Here is an 18,033-nt window from a genome sequence, read left to right on the forward strand (position 1 = left end):
TGGGGTCGAGGTAGAAAGGGGCAAGCCGATAAAGGGAGAGCTAGATTACACTTCTTTTGCCGATAAGGGTAATGGGTCTTAATGCGAGATAATGGGTCTTCGTTAAGAGATTCGGATTTGTTTGCTGGTGGGGTAAGCGGCGGGCGCGGCGCCGTTGAGGGTTATTGTTATTATTATGGGAGGTTAATTGGAGTTGGGGATTCGATGCCCTGGCCCGAGGAGGCGGGGGTGTGGAGGCGCTGCGGCTGTTGTTGTTTTGTCTCGTGAATAATGAAGTAAGAGAGACTAAAGATTTTTCGGTATTGAACCTCGCCCTCGCTCTCTCTCTCTATCTATCTATCTAGCTGTCTAGTTATCTATCCATTTCTCTATCTCTCTATCTTTATTTCTTTCACTTTCTCTTTCTATCTATTTCTCTCGTTCTCAATCACTCACTCACTCTCTTTGACTTTTTGACTTTGACAAGTTTATTGAGACAAGTGATTACGTAATCTCAAAAGGATGAGGTAACATAGTTTATCCTCATTCCAATCTTAGTCCCACTTTGGGCTCACGTATATTTTACAAAACCTTACAGCTATGTCAGCATGTTGAAATATATACAGAGCAAATGGCTGATCAATCACAAGCATACAGCGATAAATGTTTGCATAACAGGAGAGCAATATGACCCTCAGCATGCTAAGTCCTTTCCTGAGGTCACATAATTACATACTTGAAAATGTGACGCACATATATGTTGATAAAACACACGTATGTTCCTGGAGGAAAAAAATTATCAGAAAGTCAAAAAATATGTTAGAGAGAGAGAGAGAGAGAGAGAGAAAGAGACTCTCCAACACGGGAAAGTCTTTTGATAGGAGTCGCTGCCCCTCCCCCTCCCCTTCCCCCTCCCTACCCCTTCATCTCCCAGGACCGTCCAGTGTGGATGTCACATGTCCCACCAGCTCCTCCTCCTCCCTCGAGAACCGCAAGCAAGCAAGCAAGCAACGGAGGAACACGTTAGTCGCCTCTGCTCCAAGCCTGTGATTCCCAGGGTGTCAGTCTCCTGTCGCCCTCCTGCTTCCCTTCCGCTTTTGAAATCCTAGGAGCTGTGATTGCTGCAAGGATGTGCCCCTTGGCTAGCAGATGGGGCGAGGGAACATAGGAGGGGAGGGGAGGGGGGGGAGAAGCCGTCTTGTGGCGTGGCTGAGCTTAAGGGGGAACCAAGTGGGTTTCGACGGAAATTCGAAGGGCGGAGTGGGATGGTAGGCGTGGTGACGTCATTGTTTTTTTTTATTGAATGGAGAGTTCTTTCACTCCCTTTTTTTCTGTTATCTTTGTAATGTTCACCGCTCCTTACCGTCTCTTTCTCTCGCTCTTTCGCTTTCTCTTTCTTTTTTCCTTCTTTTTTTTCTTTCTTTCTGTTTCTTTCTCTCTCTCTCCTTCTCTCTCTCTCTTCCTTTTTCTTTCTTTCTATTTCTTTCTTTCTTTGTCTCTGTTTCTCTCTCTCTCTCTCTCCTTCCCCTCCCCCTCCCTCTCCCTCTCCCTCTCCTCCCCCTCCCCCTCCCCCCCCTCTCCCTCTCCCCCTCCCTCTCCCTCTCCCTCCCTCCCTCCCTCCCTCCCTCCCTCCCTCCCTCCCTCCCTCCTAATCTCCGTCTCTCCGTCTCTCCCCCCACCTCCCCACCTATCTCATTCTCTTACTCCCGTTCCTCCTTCCAACCCCCCCACCCCCACCCCCTCTCTTTCCCCCTCTGCAAAGTCGCATTTTGTGGAGTCCTGTTGTGGCAGGTAACGGCAGGGTGTGGCAGAGGGAGGGTGTGGGAGGGGGGGAGGATAATAGGTGCCCTGTTGAGTGCTAATGTATGCGAACAGTGTTTTCCCCCTCTTTTTTTCTATCTCTCTTTCTCTCCCCTCTTCAGCCATGTTTCTAGCGAGTCAAGGTTGATCCCCCGGCCAGACACAACGGAGAGGGGAGGACAGGGTTAGAGGGAGGGGAATCGCTGAAGGGGAGAGGGGGGCGAGAGGGGAGACGGAGGGGGAGATGAGGGGACCTAGGCGGATGCTACACTCGTTATCTTGCTGCCATGTGTGAACCTCCCCCTTGCCCTGCTGGCCTTGTATGGTGCCCAAGGTGCCACATCCTGCGTTTGATTGCACAGTGACACTGCTGGAGGGTATGCTATGTGGAGGGATTTGCATATCGAAGAAAAGGTTAAAGGTACACGCACACGCAAACGCACTCGCACACGCACACGCACACGCACACGCACACGCACACGCACACGCACACGCACACGCACACGCACACGCACACGCACACGCACACGCACACGCACACGCACACACACACACACACACACACACACACACACACACACACACACACACACACACACACACACACACACACACACACACACACACTAACATACAAACACATACTCTCTCTCTCTCTCTCTCTCTCTCTCTCTCTCTCTCTCTCTCTCTCTCTCTCTCTCTCTCTCTCTCTCTCTCTCTCTCTCTCTCTCTCTCTCTATGTGCCATGGTATCAGAAATATGTATGTTTTAACCATTGTTCTTGTAGAGGCATTCAAATGGACATTCGCTAGACTTAAACGGGATCATAGGCCTATGGGCCCGCGGAGGGAGGGGGGATGACAGGGAGTCGCCAAGAACAAAGAGAAGAACCTTCTCCGTGTGGCGTGACACTTGCCTTACGACGTCACGGTGCCATATACTCACGCACAGTAGAAAAGGACGACGCAGGACATTCGCACAGGTTTTAACGTAACCTTGGAGAGAGAGAAAGGAGGAGGAGGGAGAGGAGTTAGAGGAGGGAGGGGAGAGTGAGAGGAGAGAGAAGAGAGAGAGGAGGGAGGGGAGAGAAAGAGGAAAAAGAAGAGAGAGAGAAGAGAGGAACGAGAGAGAAGAGAGGAACGAGAGAGAAGAGAGGAACGAGAGAGAAGAGAGAAACGAGAGAGAAGAGAGGAACGAGAGAGAAGAGAGGAACGAGAGAGAAGAGAGGAAGGAGAGAGAAGAGAGGGAGAGGGAGGGGGAGGGGGAGGGAGGGAGAGGGAGGGGGAGGGAGGGAGAGGGAGGGAGGGAGGGAGAGGGAGAGAGGGAGAGAGGGAGAGGGAGAGAGGGAGGGAGAGGGAGAGAGGGAGGGAGAGAGAGAGGGAGGGAGGGAGAGGGAAGGAGAACCAAAACCAGAACCAGAGAGACTAAATGATAGTTAGTGTAGATATCACACATCAAGCGTGAAAACTCCCAAGAGAATTGGCACTATGCGTCGGCGAGGGCGACGTCAGTGCTCCGGGTCATTACGATCGCATGCGGGTGGCACCTCGTTGTCCATTTCCCCCTTAAGTTGAGAACTGCTGGCACCGCTTCCCGCGTCTGGAGCTGAAGCGAGCTTTGACGTCACGCAGGGCTGACGCTCTAGGATAGCCTCCCTGCCGCCTGCGGCTTGTGGGGCTGGGGGGCTAGGGGGGGGCGTCAAGGATGGGCTTTTGGAGGATGCTATTCAAGGATAAGACGAATAAGGATAAGATTCCGTTGGGTAATGTTCAGAAAACATTGATTCTGAAACAGCGCGAAGCTTGGATTAACGAGTGCGTTTAGTTGGGAGGAAATTGGATGATGATTTTGAGGATCGAGAAAATGGGTGAGGGTTTAATGACGCAAATAGTTTCTCTGAATGGAAATGGCAGACGAAGCAATAAAGTATTTCGTCCTTGTTGATTTAATAAAAGTGTTAGCCGTGTCAGTGTGCTTGTTACTATTACCGAAGGAGGAGTGCGAGTGAGTGACAGCAGATACCGCTTGCTAAGAGTGAACGCTTACATGCAGCCTTTCCAAGTGACGTAAACGGAGACAGATTCCGAGAACGAAAGTCTTCAGATGACGCTGCATTAGACGTAAAAGCACTCTGTTTATTATATGACGTGACAAGTGCGGTTTGATATTTGTTTTGAATAATTTGGTAGACATTCAGTTAAGTATTTCGGTTCATGTGATGTTGAGAAGTGATAGTTAAAGGTATAGTAGATTTTGCGAATTAAAAAAATAGCTTTTTAGAAGAATGTCAGTTTCTCTCTCTCTCTCTCTCTCTCTCTCTCTCTCTCTCTCTCTCTCTCTCTCTCTCTCTCTCTCTCTCTCTCTCTCTCTCTCTCTCTCTCTCTCTCTCGGCCTCCCCCATTATACAACTGCCGTGCAGAGCGCGTTGGAGGCCGGAGTACAATCCTTTGGCTCCTGGCTTTGGACCGACGTTGAGCGCCTTGGCCTTGCAGGCCCTCCCGAAGCCCCAACTACCGAAGGTCGCATAGTACCAACAAGATGATGGAGACCACTTTCTAAGGCTTCATCTCTGCACCGTAACGTGCATAGTCTGTGTATGGCACTGCTCCCTATGCCACTGCGGTGAACAGTTGCGCCGTAAGGGCTGGCAGGGCGGGTATTATTCTCTACGGAATGGCTTTATGAGGAATCGGGGCTTTTATTGGCCGGCATTAGAAGCATTAGAAAGTGGTGTGTAAACAAGCAGGTAGACGGTATGAGGTGTTGATATGAGGCAGGCGAAGTGGATCATCTCGAGGGCGGCGGTGGAAGGGCTAATCACACAAGGGTTGTAGTGGAAGGCAGGTGTGAGGGCGGCGGGCAGGGTGACCAGGTGACGCGGGTCTGGACGCGGACCACACCTGCTGCCTTCTCCCTTGGTCTCTGTGCCTGCGCTCTTTTGTCCTGTGAATAACAAGGGGAAGGGATACAGCGTGGTCTTTTATTGGGCATCGACGATCTTTCGTGAGAATGAGTGTGTATGAAGTAGGGGGAAGAGAGAAAGAGAGAGAGACGGCGGCGCGCTGTGCGGGTCCCCGGGAGAGGGTTAGGAAGCGGCGCTGTATCCTAAGGGAGCAATTACGGGGGTTGGGGTGATCACGGCGCGGTGCAGACGAGCACAGGTGGCAACCAGGCAGACGGCAGCTGGCACGCGCGTCGCCTCCACACGTGCGCACGGCGGAGTCCTCCTCCACCTGCGCGCCTGGGCCGCACACGCTGCCGACCGCCCCTCACCTGAAGGAGCCGAGGAGTTGCTGTATTTACGTAACACGTAGTCTGGCCTCCTTGGATGTCTCGCGAACTTGCCTTCCAGGGAACGTGGAGGGAAAACACGGAAAGATTTTGGGAGTATTGCGATCTTTTTCATTCCAAGGAACAACAACAAACAGAGATGTTCCTCCATTGTTTACCTCGTGAATAATGCCCGGCGCCCCGGACTTCATTGCACGCGTTGGAGCGTGGCCATAAATACGCCGTGATTTATGCCCTATGCCGATGGATCAGGGGTCTGTCACGGCGATGCTTCAATTTGTATAAAATTTATTTATAATAAAACCTAACATTATAGCTGGAGGTAATCTGCCGGTAGCTCGTATAACAGAAAGATATAAATGCCCGTTTTGCAAATGTGCATCAGACATGGCAGAACTGCACCAGTGCATTTGCACTTGCTGCTGCTGTGGGAAACGCGGTGGGCAAATCACAGCCCGAGTTTGCTCGCGGTCAGGAGGATGACTAATGCAACAAAAAGAGAAGGCGCAGAAAAATATGACACCAAGGTTAAGCTGTATCTCGATCACGATTAAGGTCAAGAGGCGGCAGGCGAGGCCGTCCTTTCTTATCTAGGCCGAAATTGCTATGGTTTCCTTTTGTTTGGCGCCCTTGTTCAGGATGCATTGCATAAAGACATATTTATATGTGTGCGACGGGCATCCATCTCTCTCTCTCTCTCTCTCTCTCTCTCTCTCTCTCTCTCTCTCTCTCTCTCTCTCTCTCTCTCTCTCTCTCTCTCTCTCTCTCTCTCTCTCTCTCTCTCCCTCCCTCCCTCCCTCCCTCCCTCCCTCCCTCCCTCCCTCCCTCCCTCTCTCTCCCCAACTACACCTACACGCACACGATACGTACACACACACACACACACACACACACACACACACACACACACACACACACACACACACACACACACACACACACACACACACACACACACACACACACACACACACACACACACACACACACACACACACACACACACAAACACACACATACATAAGATATTATTAATAATGATAATACTGCACTGCACTTGTATAAAACATTCCATATTTAATAAGAGAGACTAAAGCGACTATGAACATAGCATACAACCGAACAAATAAATATCAACGCTAACTTGCCTTCTCCTCAAAAAAAGAAAAAGAAAAAAAAAAACTCATGACTAAGATAATTACGCGAAGAAGTAAAAGCAATTAAGTCGAATCACAGCGAACAGCTCAAGCATTCACGAGCATAACTTCTAATTAGCAAGAATCAGAACGACTGAGTTTGTTGGAGCGCGGAGTCCGAAAGTAGACGACGACCTGGGGTACGGGGTGGGGGAAGGGGAGAAGGAGGGGGTACGGATGGGGTAAGGAGGAAGGGGGAAGGGGGTACGACTCGCACGGGCGCGTTGGCAGGGCTGGCTCGTCGTCGCCTTTTGTTTCTGGCTCGAGATGTACACGCGGAATGATGCTCGCCCCCTTTGCACGCGCTCGTCTTGCTCGGAGTGCATTGTGTCGCGCTTAGCGGGCCAAGAGGTGATGGAGTGGAAGAGGAAGAGGTTGCAGGATGTGGGCGGGTGGAGGGGGAGGGAGCAGGAAAGGTGGGAAGAAAGGTAATGAGTGAAGGAGGGTAATGGGTGAAAGAGGGTAATGGGTGAAAGAGGGAAGGGAGGGAGGAAGGAAGGAAGGAAGGAAGGAAGGAAGGAAGGAAGGAAGGAAGGAAGGAAGGAAGGAAGGAAGGAAGGAAGGAAGGAAGGAAGGAAGGAAGGAAGGAAGGAAGGAAGGAAGGAAGGAAAAAAAGAAAGAAAGAAAGAGGAAGTAGGGAAGGGAGAGGGAGCAGGGAGCAGCAAGGACGGGGCAGGAGGGAGGAAATGCAGGCGCTCGCTCTGGTGGTGGGCATTTTCCTCCTGCGCTCCTCTCGCTTTTCGTCCAAGCGCTTACGGTCGACGTAGGATTTCGCTGAAGACTGGCGCTCTTTGTTTCGGACGTTTGTAAGAAAGAAATCTTTTCAGACCGAAGCTCATTAGAATGTTATTTTCTTTGAGACGTCGCAGCGCGTCCTGAGGCATGTAAACAACAATGGGCTGGGCAGAGAGTGGGGGGAGGGGAGGAGGATTTCTTACAGAAATTGTTCTTTCCTTTTCTTTGGCTAGGACTTACACTTGGTTGATTTTTTCCTAGTTGTGGAAAGGATATAGCGGTTGGCGCAGCGTCTGTCGAGGTTTGGTTGAAGTAGTAGTACTCGGAATGTCCCGTACTCAGGTGGTTGCTGGCCCTGGGTCTGCACCAACGCCGTGTTCATTCATGGGAAAATTCATGGAATCTGGGTCTTTAATTTGAAAGGGAAAGGCGTCCCCGGGTAAAAGCGGGGCAGCCGAAGCTAACCATCATAGGGTTTTCGGGAACTGTGTTTAGTTTCCCTTTCCGTGTTTTGATGACTCTTGTTCCGTGTAAAAACCTGCGGGTGAATATGGTTAAGCGTATCATGTTTTGTTAAGTCTATTTTGGTTTCCGTTTTTAGTGTCTTTCATTCTCTCTCTCTCTCTCTCTCTCTCTCTCTCTCTCTCTCTCTCTCTCTCTCTCTCTCTCTCTCTCTCTCTCTCTCTCTCTCTCTCTCTCTCTCTCTCTCTCTTCTCTCTTCTCTCTTCTCTCTTCTCTCTTCTCTCTTCTCTCTTCTCTCTTCTCTCTTCTCTCTCCTCTCTCTTCTCTCTCTCTCTCTCTCTCTCTCCTCTCTCTCTCTCTCTCTCTCTCTCTCTCTCTCTCTCTCTCTCTCTCTCTCTCTCTCTCTCTCTCTCTCTCTCTCTCTCTCTCTCTCTCTCTCTCTCCCCCTCTCTCTCCCCCTCTCTCTCCCCTCTCCTCCTCTCCCCCTCTCTCCTTCTCTCCCTCCCTCCCTCCCTCCCTCCCTCCCCCCCCTCTCTCTCTCTCTCTCTCTCTCTCTCTCTCTCTCTCTCTCTCTCTCTCTCTCTCTCTCTCTCTCTCTCTCTCTCTCTCTCTCTCTCTCTCTCTCTCTCTCTCTGTATGTGTGTGTGTGTGTGTGGTGGGAGTAGGGGGTGGGGGCGCGCTTTTCTATGCCTGTATTTTAGAGATAGAAAGACAGCTGGTGTGTGCATGCATCCTTTGCATCATCCCTCTCCCTCCCGCCTCTTTCTCTCTCATCTTCTTCCTCTTCCTCTGTGTATCAGTGATCATATCTCCTCTCCCCTCGCTCTCCCCTTCCTCTGACGACACGGCGTAGGTGAGGTCCCGGGTGTCCTGTGTCAGGCATGGAAGCGTGACGGGCGGAGGGTGTATCCCCGCCGTGTAATAATGGTCGGTGAGGTGGAGTGTATCGGGTCCAGGGGTGGGGGATGGGGGGTGGAAGGGGTAGTCTGTCTTTCTGTCTGTCTGTCTGTCTGTCCGGGCCACGACAAAGGCCCAGGTCTGGTTACAGCGACACTGACAGACGCAAGACACGTGCTGCCCGACCTCGCTGCCAAACATTTGGGAGGGAGGATGTCTTAAGATTTTTGATTTTTTAAGGCCGAGGTCATTAAGGATTTTTTGAAGTATTAATTTTATCTGTTTGTGGAGCTGATTGGTATTCACGTTATGAATGTTTGAAAAATTATTATTGTTATTTATGTTTGTTTTGCTAGTTTGTATTTGTCGATGTGTTTGTTGTGTGGCGGCTGTTGTCCGTAGAATTATTTATGGCGGTATATATAATGTTAATGATCGCGCGTGACTGGCTGAATTCACATCTGAGTGGCCGCATTGATTGCCGATGGTGTTTTGGTGATGCCCTTCAGTTATTTCGGGATGGAAGGCCCGAAGGTACACTCGTAGTTTTTGATAATGTTAATCCTTCGAGGAATTCTAATGGGGGGAAAGGATTATTATCTCCAACGCGTGACCTGATCGCGCGCTCGCCACCTGGCCTCGTCCTGGGCGCTGATTGGTGGATTTGGAGGGGCTGTTAATGGATACAGGGCGCGAGAGAGGCTGCCATTGGTCAAGACACCGAAGGACACCCTGGCCTGGCCGTATCCTGTGCATAGCGCGTGCTGGGCAGGTGTCACGCTTACGATCCACAGATACCTATCCATGCATTTCTATTTATTTTTATTCGCATTTCATTCTTATTTACAATATAATGACTCCCTGTTTAAAAAAGATAGAGTGATTTACACTCGCAAGTCACCTTCGCGACCTGATTTCGCTGCGAGAGAGCCGTTTAAAAGGTCATCGGTAAGTTAGTACTTGGCAACCGCGCCGGAGCAGCTGCGAAGTACCAAGAGTAAGTAGCGAACTCAAGATGTCCAGTGTAGTTGTTTGATTAAGTGAGCCTGGACGGCGACCCTCCTGCTGGTGCGGGAGATGTGCTAGTGTTTTCTGTGCGAGTGTGCGGTGACAGAAAAAAATAGTGAAAATGCTTATCTGTTTGTCCGGTTTTGTGATTCCCCCTCCGATCAGGTGAGGACTGTGTTTTTTTTTTGTTTTTTTTTGTTTTTTGTATTTTTTTGTGTGTGTTCCGAAGTGACGTAAGTGTGGTTATATATATTTTTTTTCGTTTCATTTCGCGATCATTACACGTATGGGAAAACCTTTATCCCTTGAACGGTATTAGGGACGCTAATATGAAATTGATTGGCCTTTATTAATAATGCGATCGACTGATCGTGTGAGAGGGAGCACGTGATAAGAGCGAGCGGTCGCGTGTTCAGCTTTATTAAGAGAAGCAGAAGGCCTTACCGCTCGCTGACCTTTGTTCGCACCTCGAGAGGTAATGCGCTCGGTTGTCATGGCAACGCATATGTAATCTGTTTGAAGTCGGATTAATCGAATTAATATATTTTATGAATTGGCACAACGTTGGACATGGCCTTTTATGGACCGAGCGCTGCCGTCCGGAAAAGTAGTTAAGGATCAAGCGCGGCCGAAAGCCATTGATGTTTTGAAAAACGTTTTTGCGGAAATGAGGTTAATGGTCATCGTTGCGAGCATTAAAGCGGGTTCTGGGATGCAGTTAATTGCCGCGTCGCCGAGAGCTTATTTACCTCATTGAAATCACACTGACAGGCGGCGGTGGCGAGAGTGATTATCTGGGATTCCGAATCCGATTTCGACATGTTTAATCAACGTATATATTTAAACTCGGACGGACATGATAGAGAGGCGGGCTGGGGGGGAGGGGGGGGGGGCGTGCCACGGGTCAGCGGAAGTGTTAGTGAGGGAAAGTGGCGTGCCAGAGGGGGAGGGGAGGGGGGGAAGCGACGCACGTGGCCGTCAGTGCCAGCGCCGCCCGTTATCTCTCGGGGCGGCACCGCGAGGAGGTGTCAAACCGCCACCCTCTCCGCGGACACGCGCACCTCCGCCCAGCTCTTCCTCGCTTCTCTTTCTTTCCTTTCTATTTTCTCCATTGAAGTTTTGTTCGGGGGGGGGGGTGGCGAGTGAGATGTTTAATGTGTCTGTAATTCTACTACGTTTGCGAGGAGCGGGAAGTGACATGTGCGGGCTACCGGAGGCATTGTCCACCGCGTTGACCTCGGGATGACCTGCGCGCCCATCGCTCATCAGCAGCTGCGTGTAGCGTGTCATGTTTGACAGCTGACCCTCCCTCAGGTCACGCCGGGACACCCGCAACATACCATATATCCTTCTCTGTTTCCTGTGTTTCCTATGTCACTTTTGTAACTTCATCTTATTTCACTGTTGCCTCTCTTGTCTGCTTGGTCGTTGATTTTTTTGTTTTTGTGTTTCCAGTTCCCCGGTGAAGGTAGATCGTCCATATTGCGGTAAGGGGCCGCCACCAAACCGGGGCGTGGGTCCGGGCATCACCAAGTCCTACAGCGTCGAGGGCGCGGCGCCCCCCGTCCCGCCCCATCATCTCCACCATGGACCTCTTCACCACCACCACAACGGCAGCCTCGTCCGCCGACCTCAGGTAGGCCCAGCCACAGAAATTGCGTTGTTACACCTGCGACCTTTCTTATCAGCCGCTGCGTTTTGTGATTGAAGCTTATCTCCAGTTAGAGTCTGATTCTGTATGAAAATAATCTTCATGTGCACTTAGAACGCCACTCGCCCACAGATGCCTCAGGCAGTGTCGCAGTCGAGCGGCGTGGGCATGGGCGGGCGGAGGCAGGCTCCCCGAGGGGCGGCGGCAGATGACAGCAGCAACCGCGGCGGCCGATGGCGAGGCAGCGGCGCGCCCGGCACAGGCCACGGATATGAACTCTCGCAAGATCTTGCAGATATGCGTCTGGAGATGCTGGAACGCAGGTACGTAGTGTTTCTTCGTTGCAATACTTGCTGCTGTCACTTGGTCTACGGTTGTGGCGAAACTGCACCCCTTCTTTTTTTGAGTTCTTTGTTAACCTCCCTTTTGTGCGCGCAGGTATGGTGGCGAGGTAGCACGACGGGCGGCCGTGACCATCCAGAGAGCCTACCGACACTATGCCATGTACAAAAAGTTCCGCTCCATCACTGCCACAGCCAAAGCACAGGAGAAGCGCCTCTCGCGGAGGTTCACCGTGGACGTGCCCGAGTGGAACGACACCTCCAACCAGCACTACCACGACGCCGAGCACTTCATCCGTTCGGAGTTCGATCAGCTGCAGAGAAATCTGAGTGCCACAGGTGGGTCCCTTGTGCCGCTAGAGGTTTTGGCGTCCTTGCAACATGATCATCCTTATTCATTGAGTATTATACATTGTATTGAGTTTTTATGAGAGCATAGGTGTGCGATGTGTGCTAAGTAATTTCCCCGACAGTGTACGGCGAGGGGAGACGGCCCGCCCGGTCGCTGTCCCTGCGCGACACGCCGAGGACGACCACCCCGGCCACCTCCACGACGTCCTCGCGAATTCAGCAGGACAATCACGACCTTCACGACACGCTAGCGGCCATGAACGACAGTTCGCTGTACTGCCATGTGTCAGCTCACTCTCCTCTCACGCCGACCTCCACGCCCACCCCTGCACCCACGCACGCGAGGAACGGCTCCGGCGACTACCAGCACCAGGGCGACGTCGCCTCCTACGCCTCCTCCAGGGATCTCAAGTACATCTCCTCGGACGAGGGCGGCTTCGTAAGTCTGATGAATTTGTGTTTACGATGTGCATTTCATCTCGTCCTCAAACATACCGTGAATATTGCCTCAAAGAAATCGTTCTAAGCTGCATTACATGCAGTTATATTATTGATCTGCTAGTGTGCAAACTAACATTTCCTCCTCCAACAGGGAAGTCAGGATAGTGCAAACATGGCCCGCTTGACGGTGGTCAATCAGAGGCGAGGAGTTGGGCGCGGCAAGAAGATCCCGCCGGAGGTGCCCCGACGCTCGTCTTCCATCAAGTCCAGCGAGAGCAGTGGCAGTGTGGACAGGTCAGTGCCACTAATATCTAAGTTTTTTTTTTGACGTTTTATTGTCATTGTGATGATGATATCTATCATACTTGCTACCGCTGTTGTTATCATCATCGCTGTTGGTGATGGTTTGTCTCAGTATTTTTTACTATGCTCCAGCTCAGAGAAGCCTGGAGTTTTATGCCAGTGTTAACAATACTCCCTTCCCTTGCAGTGCTGCGGCGCTATCAACAGCCAACCACAGAGTACAGTGTCATCCACCATCTTTGACGCCCCCTTCATCCACTCCCTCATCCCTCACATCGGAAGGAGGACACAGTGACAGAGGCGCGCTCAGAAGGTTCGCAATTATTGCAACAGAGAATTTAATTGCCTTGATAGATAATTGTTATTTAAAGCCATTTTCCATAAGTGATAGTTTTTGTATCTTGTAGATCTGTAATCCTCAATTATCTTCATGAAACTAACAACTTCGTCTCCCTGCCCAGGTCCGCAGACAATGGGTCTCTCTCCAGCGTGCAGTCATCCGGCTCAGATTCCTCCCTGTCCCAGTCCACGTCAGATCGAGCCACCCCCCTGTCAACCCACGACCAAGTTGATAATTCCGACTATCATCCTACTTCCCCAATATGGAAGCGCAAGAACCAGGTAGAGAATTTCATTGCCAACTTCTCTGCATTATGAGTTAATTTTTTGAATGGTTGCAACTCATCTCTTGCATGATTCTCAGTTTTGTTTTCTCAGAATGAGGCCATAATGTACTGTACTTTCAAAGGGCTGTCTGTGAAAATTTGCAACGTCAACAGAAGACCATAAGCCTAGTCCATTTTTATGGTGATATGATTTATTCTTTGATTGAGTTTTGCTTTCAGCTTTGATTTAAGAAGTAATGAATGAATCATCTGACATTTTTATTTCAAGTTCTTCTTTTGCTACCGACAAAATTGATTCAGTCATCAATAGTATTCTTAGTGAGTGATCTGTTTAACATCTGAGTTTTCATCTGAGGCTCCAGTAGCTGTAAGATGGACCATAAATGTACAGCAGAACCAAAAAGAAAATGAGTTTCACAATTCCACCAGCAGATGAGCACAAGTGAGGTCATCTATGACGATAAGAGGTTGAGCAACATCAGCGAAAACTCAGAAGATTCCCTGCAGTCCCATTCCTCGGAAGGAATGACTTACTCTCAAACCATCCCCTCACAGATCCCACACTCTGCACGCTACGCTCATGCTCATTATACCCATACTCCTCACATGCCCAAGGTAGAGTAGACAACTCTTTTATTTAGTTCATATTCCATAAGGCCACAAGTACACAGTTTTAAGTTCATTTTTTGTTTCTTTTCTCGTATCTTTTTTTTTTTTCCTTTTTAAATCTTTTCCCAACAGATGTTTTTCCATGTGCCTATATTTATGTCACAATAATGTTGTTTTCTGTCCGCAGTAAGAAATTAAAGGAATTTAGTTGTAAATATAGCAGCATATATGCAGTAAAATTAACAGTCCCCTATAAATAAACAGGTGCCAGAAGTTGTTCGAAAGAGACAATATCGTGTTGGCCTGAATCTCTTCAACAAGAAACCAGAGAGAGGTGTGACCTACCTGATAGGACGAGGCTTCTTAGAAAATTCCCCTCAAGCTGTTGCCAAGTTCTTACTAACAAGAAAAGGTCTAAGCAAGCAGATGATTGGAGAATATCTTGGCAATCTTCAGAACAGCTTTAACATGGCTGTACTTGAGTGAGTAAACGTTTCGTCTCGTTATAATAACATGTATATTTTCCCTTTTCTTTATTTTGGAAATTTTAAAACACATGAAGATAGAACTAATATTAATATTGTTACAGGTGTTTTGCACAAGAGATCGACCTGTCAGGCATGCAGGTGGATGTGGCTCTGCGCAAGTTCCAGACACACTTCCGAATGCCAGGAGAAGCACAAAAGATTGAACGCCTCATGCAGGTGTTCGCTCAGCGGTACTGTCAGTGCAACAGAGATATCGTTGCAAAGCTAAGGGATCCTGAAACCATCTTCGTCTTAGCTTTTGCCATTATTATGCTAAACACAGATCTCCACACTGCATCCATGAAACAAGAAAAAAGAATGAAGATTGAGGACTTTATTAAAAATTTGAGAGGTAAATTTTTTTCTTTTCTAAACATTTGTACCTCTTCTCCAAGTGAAGTAGGTAATTTTGCAAAAAAGGCACTTCAGTTTGAGAGCCATTGTTTATAACAGAATGTTAATTTTTTGTTTATATTTTTCATTTCAAATTATTATCTTTTTAATTTTTAGTATCATGTTCTATAGGTTCAATAAAGTTGGATATACATCTATGTGCAGATATGAATTCAGTTACTAATGATTTTATTCAGTTACTTTTCATAATTTGAACTTCTAAATGTTTTTTTTCCCAAACAGGTATTGATGATGGATATGATATTGAGCGTGAAATGCTAGAAGGAATGTATCAGCGCATCAAGGCGCAGGAGTTCCGGCCTGGCCATGATCATGTCACCCAGGTTCTAAAGGTAAAGACTCCTTATAAGCATACCCATGTGATTATTTCTTGAATAATACATTAAGTGTGTGTGTGTCTAGATAAATTTGAAATTCATCAGTGGTGTTTTAATGCCATCTTTGTGTTCTGCAGGTACAACAGACCATGGTAGGTAAGAAACCAAACTTGGCACTGCCTCACCGCCGCCTCGTTTGCTACTGCCGACTGTATGAGATTCCTGACATCACCAAGAAGGAGAGAGTCGGAGTCCACCAGCGTGAAGTCTTCCTCTTCAATGATCTGTTGGTTGTTACAAAGATTTTCTCCAAGAAGAAAAATTCTGTCACATACACATTTAGGCAAAGCTATCCTCTTGCTGGCCTTGTGATATCTACAAAGGAGGTGGCACGTAAGTAGTGCTTTTTTCACTATTTTATGGATTCAAGTTTGATGGTGATATACTTCGTGTTCTTCTATTTAATAATAAAAAAATAAAAAATAAATCATGCACCTAAATATACATATATTTTTTCAGATTATCCATATCTCATGGAAGTGCGTCAGAGAGTTGACAACAAAGTCCTGATTGTTTTCAATGCGCGGAACGAGCACGACCGCACCAAATTTTGCGAGGATCTGAAGGAGAGTGTATGTGAAATGGATGAAATGGAATCTTTAAGAATTGAAGGAGAGCTGGAGAAGCAGAAGGCTTCCCTGAGGGCATCGCGGCCCAACTCCACAACCGAGAACAGAGACTCTGGAGTTGCTGATATGGAATTGATGACTACGAATGAGAAGAATGGAACACTAAAATCAGATTCCACTCTGAAGAGATCAGCTTTAAGTAACTCACTATTGGACATCCATGAGGCTGGTAAGTGACATTCTGATTTTGGTCCTTGCATGGAAGTCATGGAAATTTATGATATAAAAGATTTTTTTTTTTTCTATGTACTAACCCAAATACTAATCGTAATTATGTATATGTAGATTAGTTGTAGAAACTAATGACTGAATAAGAAGTATTTAAGTAATATGTTTTAAAACCAGTAGTTTTAAGTAAAAAGTAAATTGAATTAGTGATAATGAAAACTAATGTCTAAGTCAACTTATCCAACTTCTTTTGATTATTTTCTTACTAACTTTAGTAAAAACTGTACCAATTATTAGAGTAAATTTATAATAGTTGAAGATATGGAGATTAAATATTGTTGGTTAGGTGTTAATTTTAACATATAGGCCATAGAGGCATGTCATTTAGATTATAAGAAATATCAGAATTATATTTTTGCACAGTAAAATTACCACTTATCAAAATGAAAAGCATGTATGCTTATGATTTTTCACACCACAAAATGCAAAATGTTGCAAATGCACATTTATTATTTTTTTAATGAACAGCACTTTTTTTTTTTTTTATTTATAAAATAGATTACTATGAAAACTCTGCCTAACAGCAGAAAGCATATCCTTTTGTTGTTAATGCAAGTTGATTTAACAATTATTAGTATAACTTTATTTAACCAAGCACTTTTGCAATGGTTCTATATATATATATATATATATATAGATGTAAAATGTATTTTGCTCCCAACGCACATGTATTGCCCACCTCCCAAGTACCACAGTTCAACCACCACTGCACAAATAGTAACAGATGTACTGTAGCTCACCAAAGTATATTATATTTTGAAGTGTCCACTACTGTAGATACTAGCACTTTTTCAAGAGCTGCACTGCTTTTATTTTATTCAGTATTATAGATCACAAGAGATACTGGTGTTCTTGCAGTAATTGTAGTATTTGTATTATTTACTGAGTAATACATAAGTAAATTGTTATGTATCACAATAGTAAATGCTTGAATTAAAGTATTCGTAAATAGACATTTTAAAAATATGAATTAAAACATAATTCGCCTTGATTTATTGAAAGCCAAATTTCTGTGACTGAAAATGAAATATGATGATTGACAACTTTACACAAAATGGCGTGCAGTGGTGTAAGTGGTGGTGTGGTTCACAGAAGGTGGTGGGCGGTCAGTGCGTCGGGGCAGTGTTGGCTCCCTCGACTCTGGCATGTCTGTGTCCTTCCAGTCCACTAGTGCCTCCAATGACACGTCTCCTGCCAGCGGCCCTCAACAACCTGTCACCACCAGTGCCAGCCAGGGAGATCTACAACAGCAGCGCCGTTCTCTGACCTCAAATTCATCCTTCCTTGGTCAACTGTTCAGACCTCGTAGAACCTCACGTCCCGAGCTGAATACATCGGGTGTGGAGGTGTGACAGTTACATGAACAACCTCATTTTTCATCTTCCACATAGGTATAGATGATCATGGGCAAAGTCAGGTTGTATCTAGCCATATTCTAGTCTTTCAAGTGTACACACATGCATTCCAAATGGATCAGTGAGGATGAAGAAGCCCAGACCATCATCTATTCTGTAACTTGTCCTGCGTACCTCATACTATGTATGTGTACAGAGGCATTGGTACTTATGTAATTTAGTAGCTGTTATAAGAAACTAAACAAATTATACAGTGCCATTTAGTCAGATGTAGTCACACGTATATAACCCTGTGTAAAATACATTGTATATAAGTCATGTTAAAATAATAATCTGTGTAATATATACCTAATCCCACACTTAATTAAGTAATTGAATTTGTCCCAGACTGAGGCATCTATGTCTCCAGGCATTTTAGCATAGCAACTGCTAGTCTAAAGATATCAGGATTTCAAAGGATATCCAGAATATAATTTATAATTTTATTCAGTGTAATGTGTGCACAACAGTTAATGCAGATAGCAAGATACAGTTTAGTTTAATTTAAACTGTATACTTCATTGTGGAAATTGACCTCTAGTCAGCACACTGATTCTGTCAGATGTTTGATGCTTCATAGGCAAATTGTTGGACTGGCTTGACCTTTTGCAATGTACCAGATTACTGATATTACCATAATAAAAACTCACATATAACATTATTGTACATATGGGATATATTGTTATCATTTTGCCAGCTTGATGTACAGGCTGTCTTTCTATGACAAATAAAGATTATGATGCAAAAATACTCCTATGAATATTTACTATCCTC

The 18,033-nt window shown here is 46.9% G+C and overlaps 1 protein-coding gene across 22 annotated transcripts in view; it reads left to right on the forward strand.

The window, feature by feature from the left end:
- The window catches only part of siz (Brefeldin-resistant Arf-GEF family protein schizo), a 396,560-nt gene extending 378,553 nt beyond the window's left edge, over positions 1 to 18,007 (forward strand). For 10 of the 22 annotated variants that reach the window (XM_086551000.1, XM_086551002.1, XM_086550996.1 and 7 more), the window contains 14 exons: positions 10,824 to 11,004; positions 11,152 to 11,342; positions 11,458 to 11,699; positions 11,834 to 12,150; positions 12,304 to 12,446; positions 12,643 to 12,768; positions 12,917 to 13,076; positions 13,511 to 13,696; positions 13,955 to 14,172; positions 14,280 to 14,569; positions 14,854 to 14,963; positions 15,086 to 15,341; positions 15,468 to 15,806; positions 16,958 to 18,007. In XM_086551000.1, the coding sequence (XP_086407126.1) occupies positions 10,824 to 11,004; positions 11,152 to 11,342; positions 11,458 to 11,699; positions 11,834 to 12,150; positions 12,304 to 12,446; positions 12,643 to 12,768; positions 12,917 to 13,076; positions 13,511 to 13,696; positions 13,955 to 14,172; positions 14,280 to 14,569; positions 14,854 to 14,963; positions 15,086 to 15,341; positions 15,468 to 15,806; positions 16,958 to 17,217 (3,019 nt within the window). In that variant the 3' untranslated portion in view covers positions 17,218 to 18,007. Of the gene's footprint in view, positions 1 to 9,474; positions 9,534 to 10,823; positions 11,005 to 11,151; positions 11,343 to 11,457; positions 11,700 to 11,833; positions 12,151 to 12,303; positions 12,447 to 12,642; positions 12,769 to 12,916; positions 13,077 to 13,510; positions 13,697 to 13,954; positions 14,173 to 14,279; positions 14,570 to 14,853; positions 14,964 to 15,085; positions 15,342 to 15,467; positions 15,807 to 16,957 lie in introns of those variants that run through there. The other 12 variants (XM_086551009.1, XM_086550999.1, XM_086550998.1 and 9 more) reach the window with 4 other exon arrangements.
- The last annotated feature ends 26 nt before the right edge of the window (positions 18,008 to 18,033 follow it).

Source organism: Penaeus japonicus, unplaced genomic scaffold (assembly GCF_977035675.1).
Source record: "Penaeus japonicus unplaced genomic scaffold, GWHDUDI00000001_assembly GWHDUDI00000024, whole genome shotgun sequence".
Taxonomy (NCBI): Eukaryota; Metazoa; Arthropoda; class Malacostraca; order Decapoda; family Penaeidae; genus Penaeus; species Penaeus japonicus.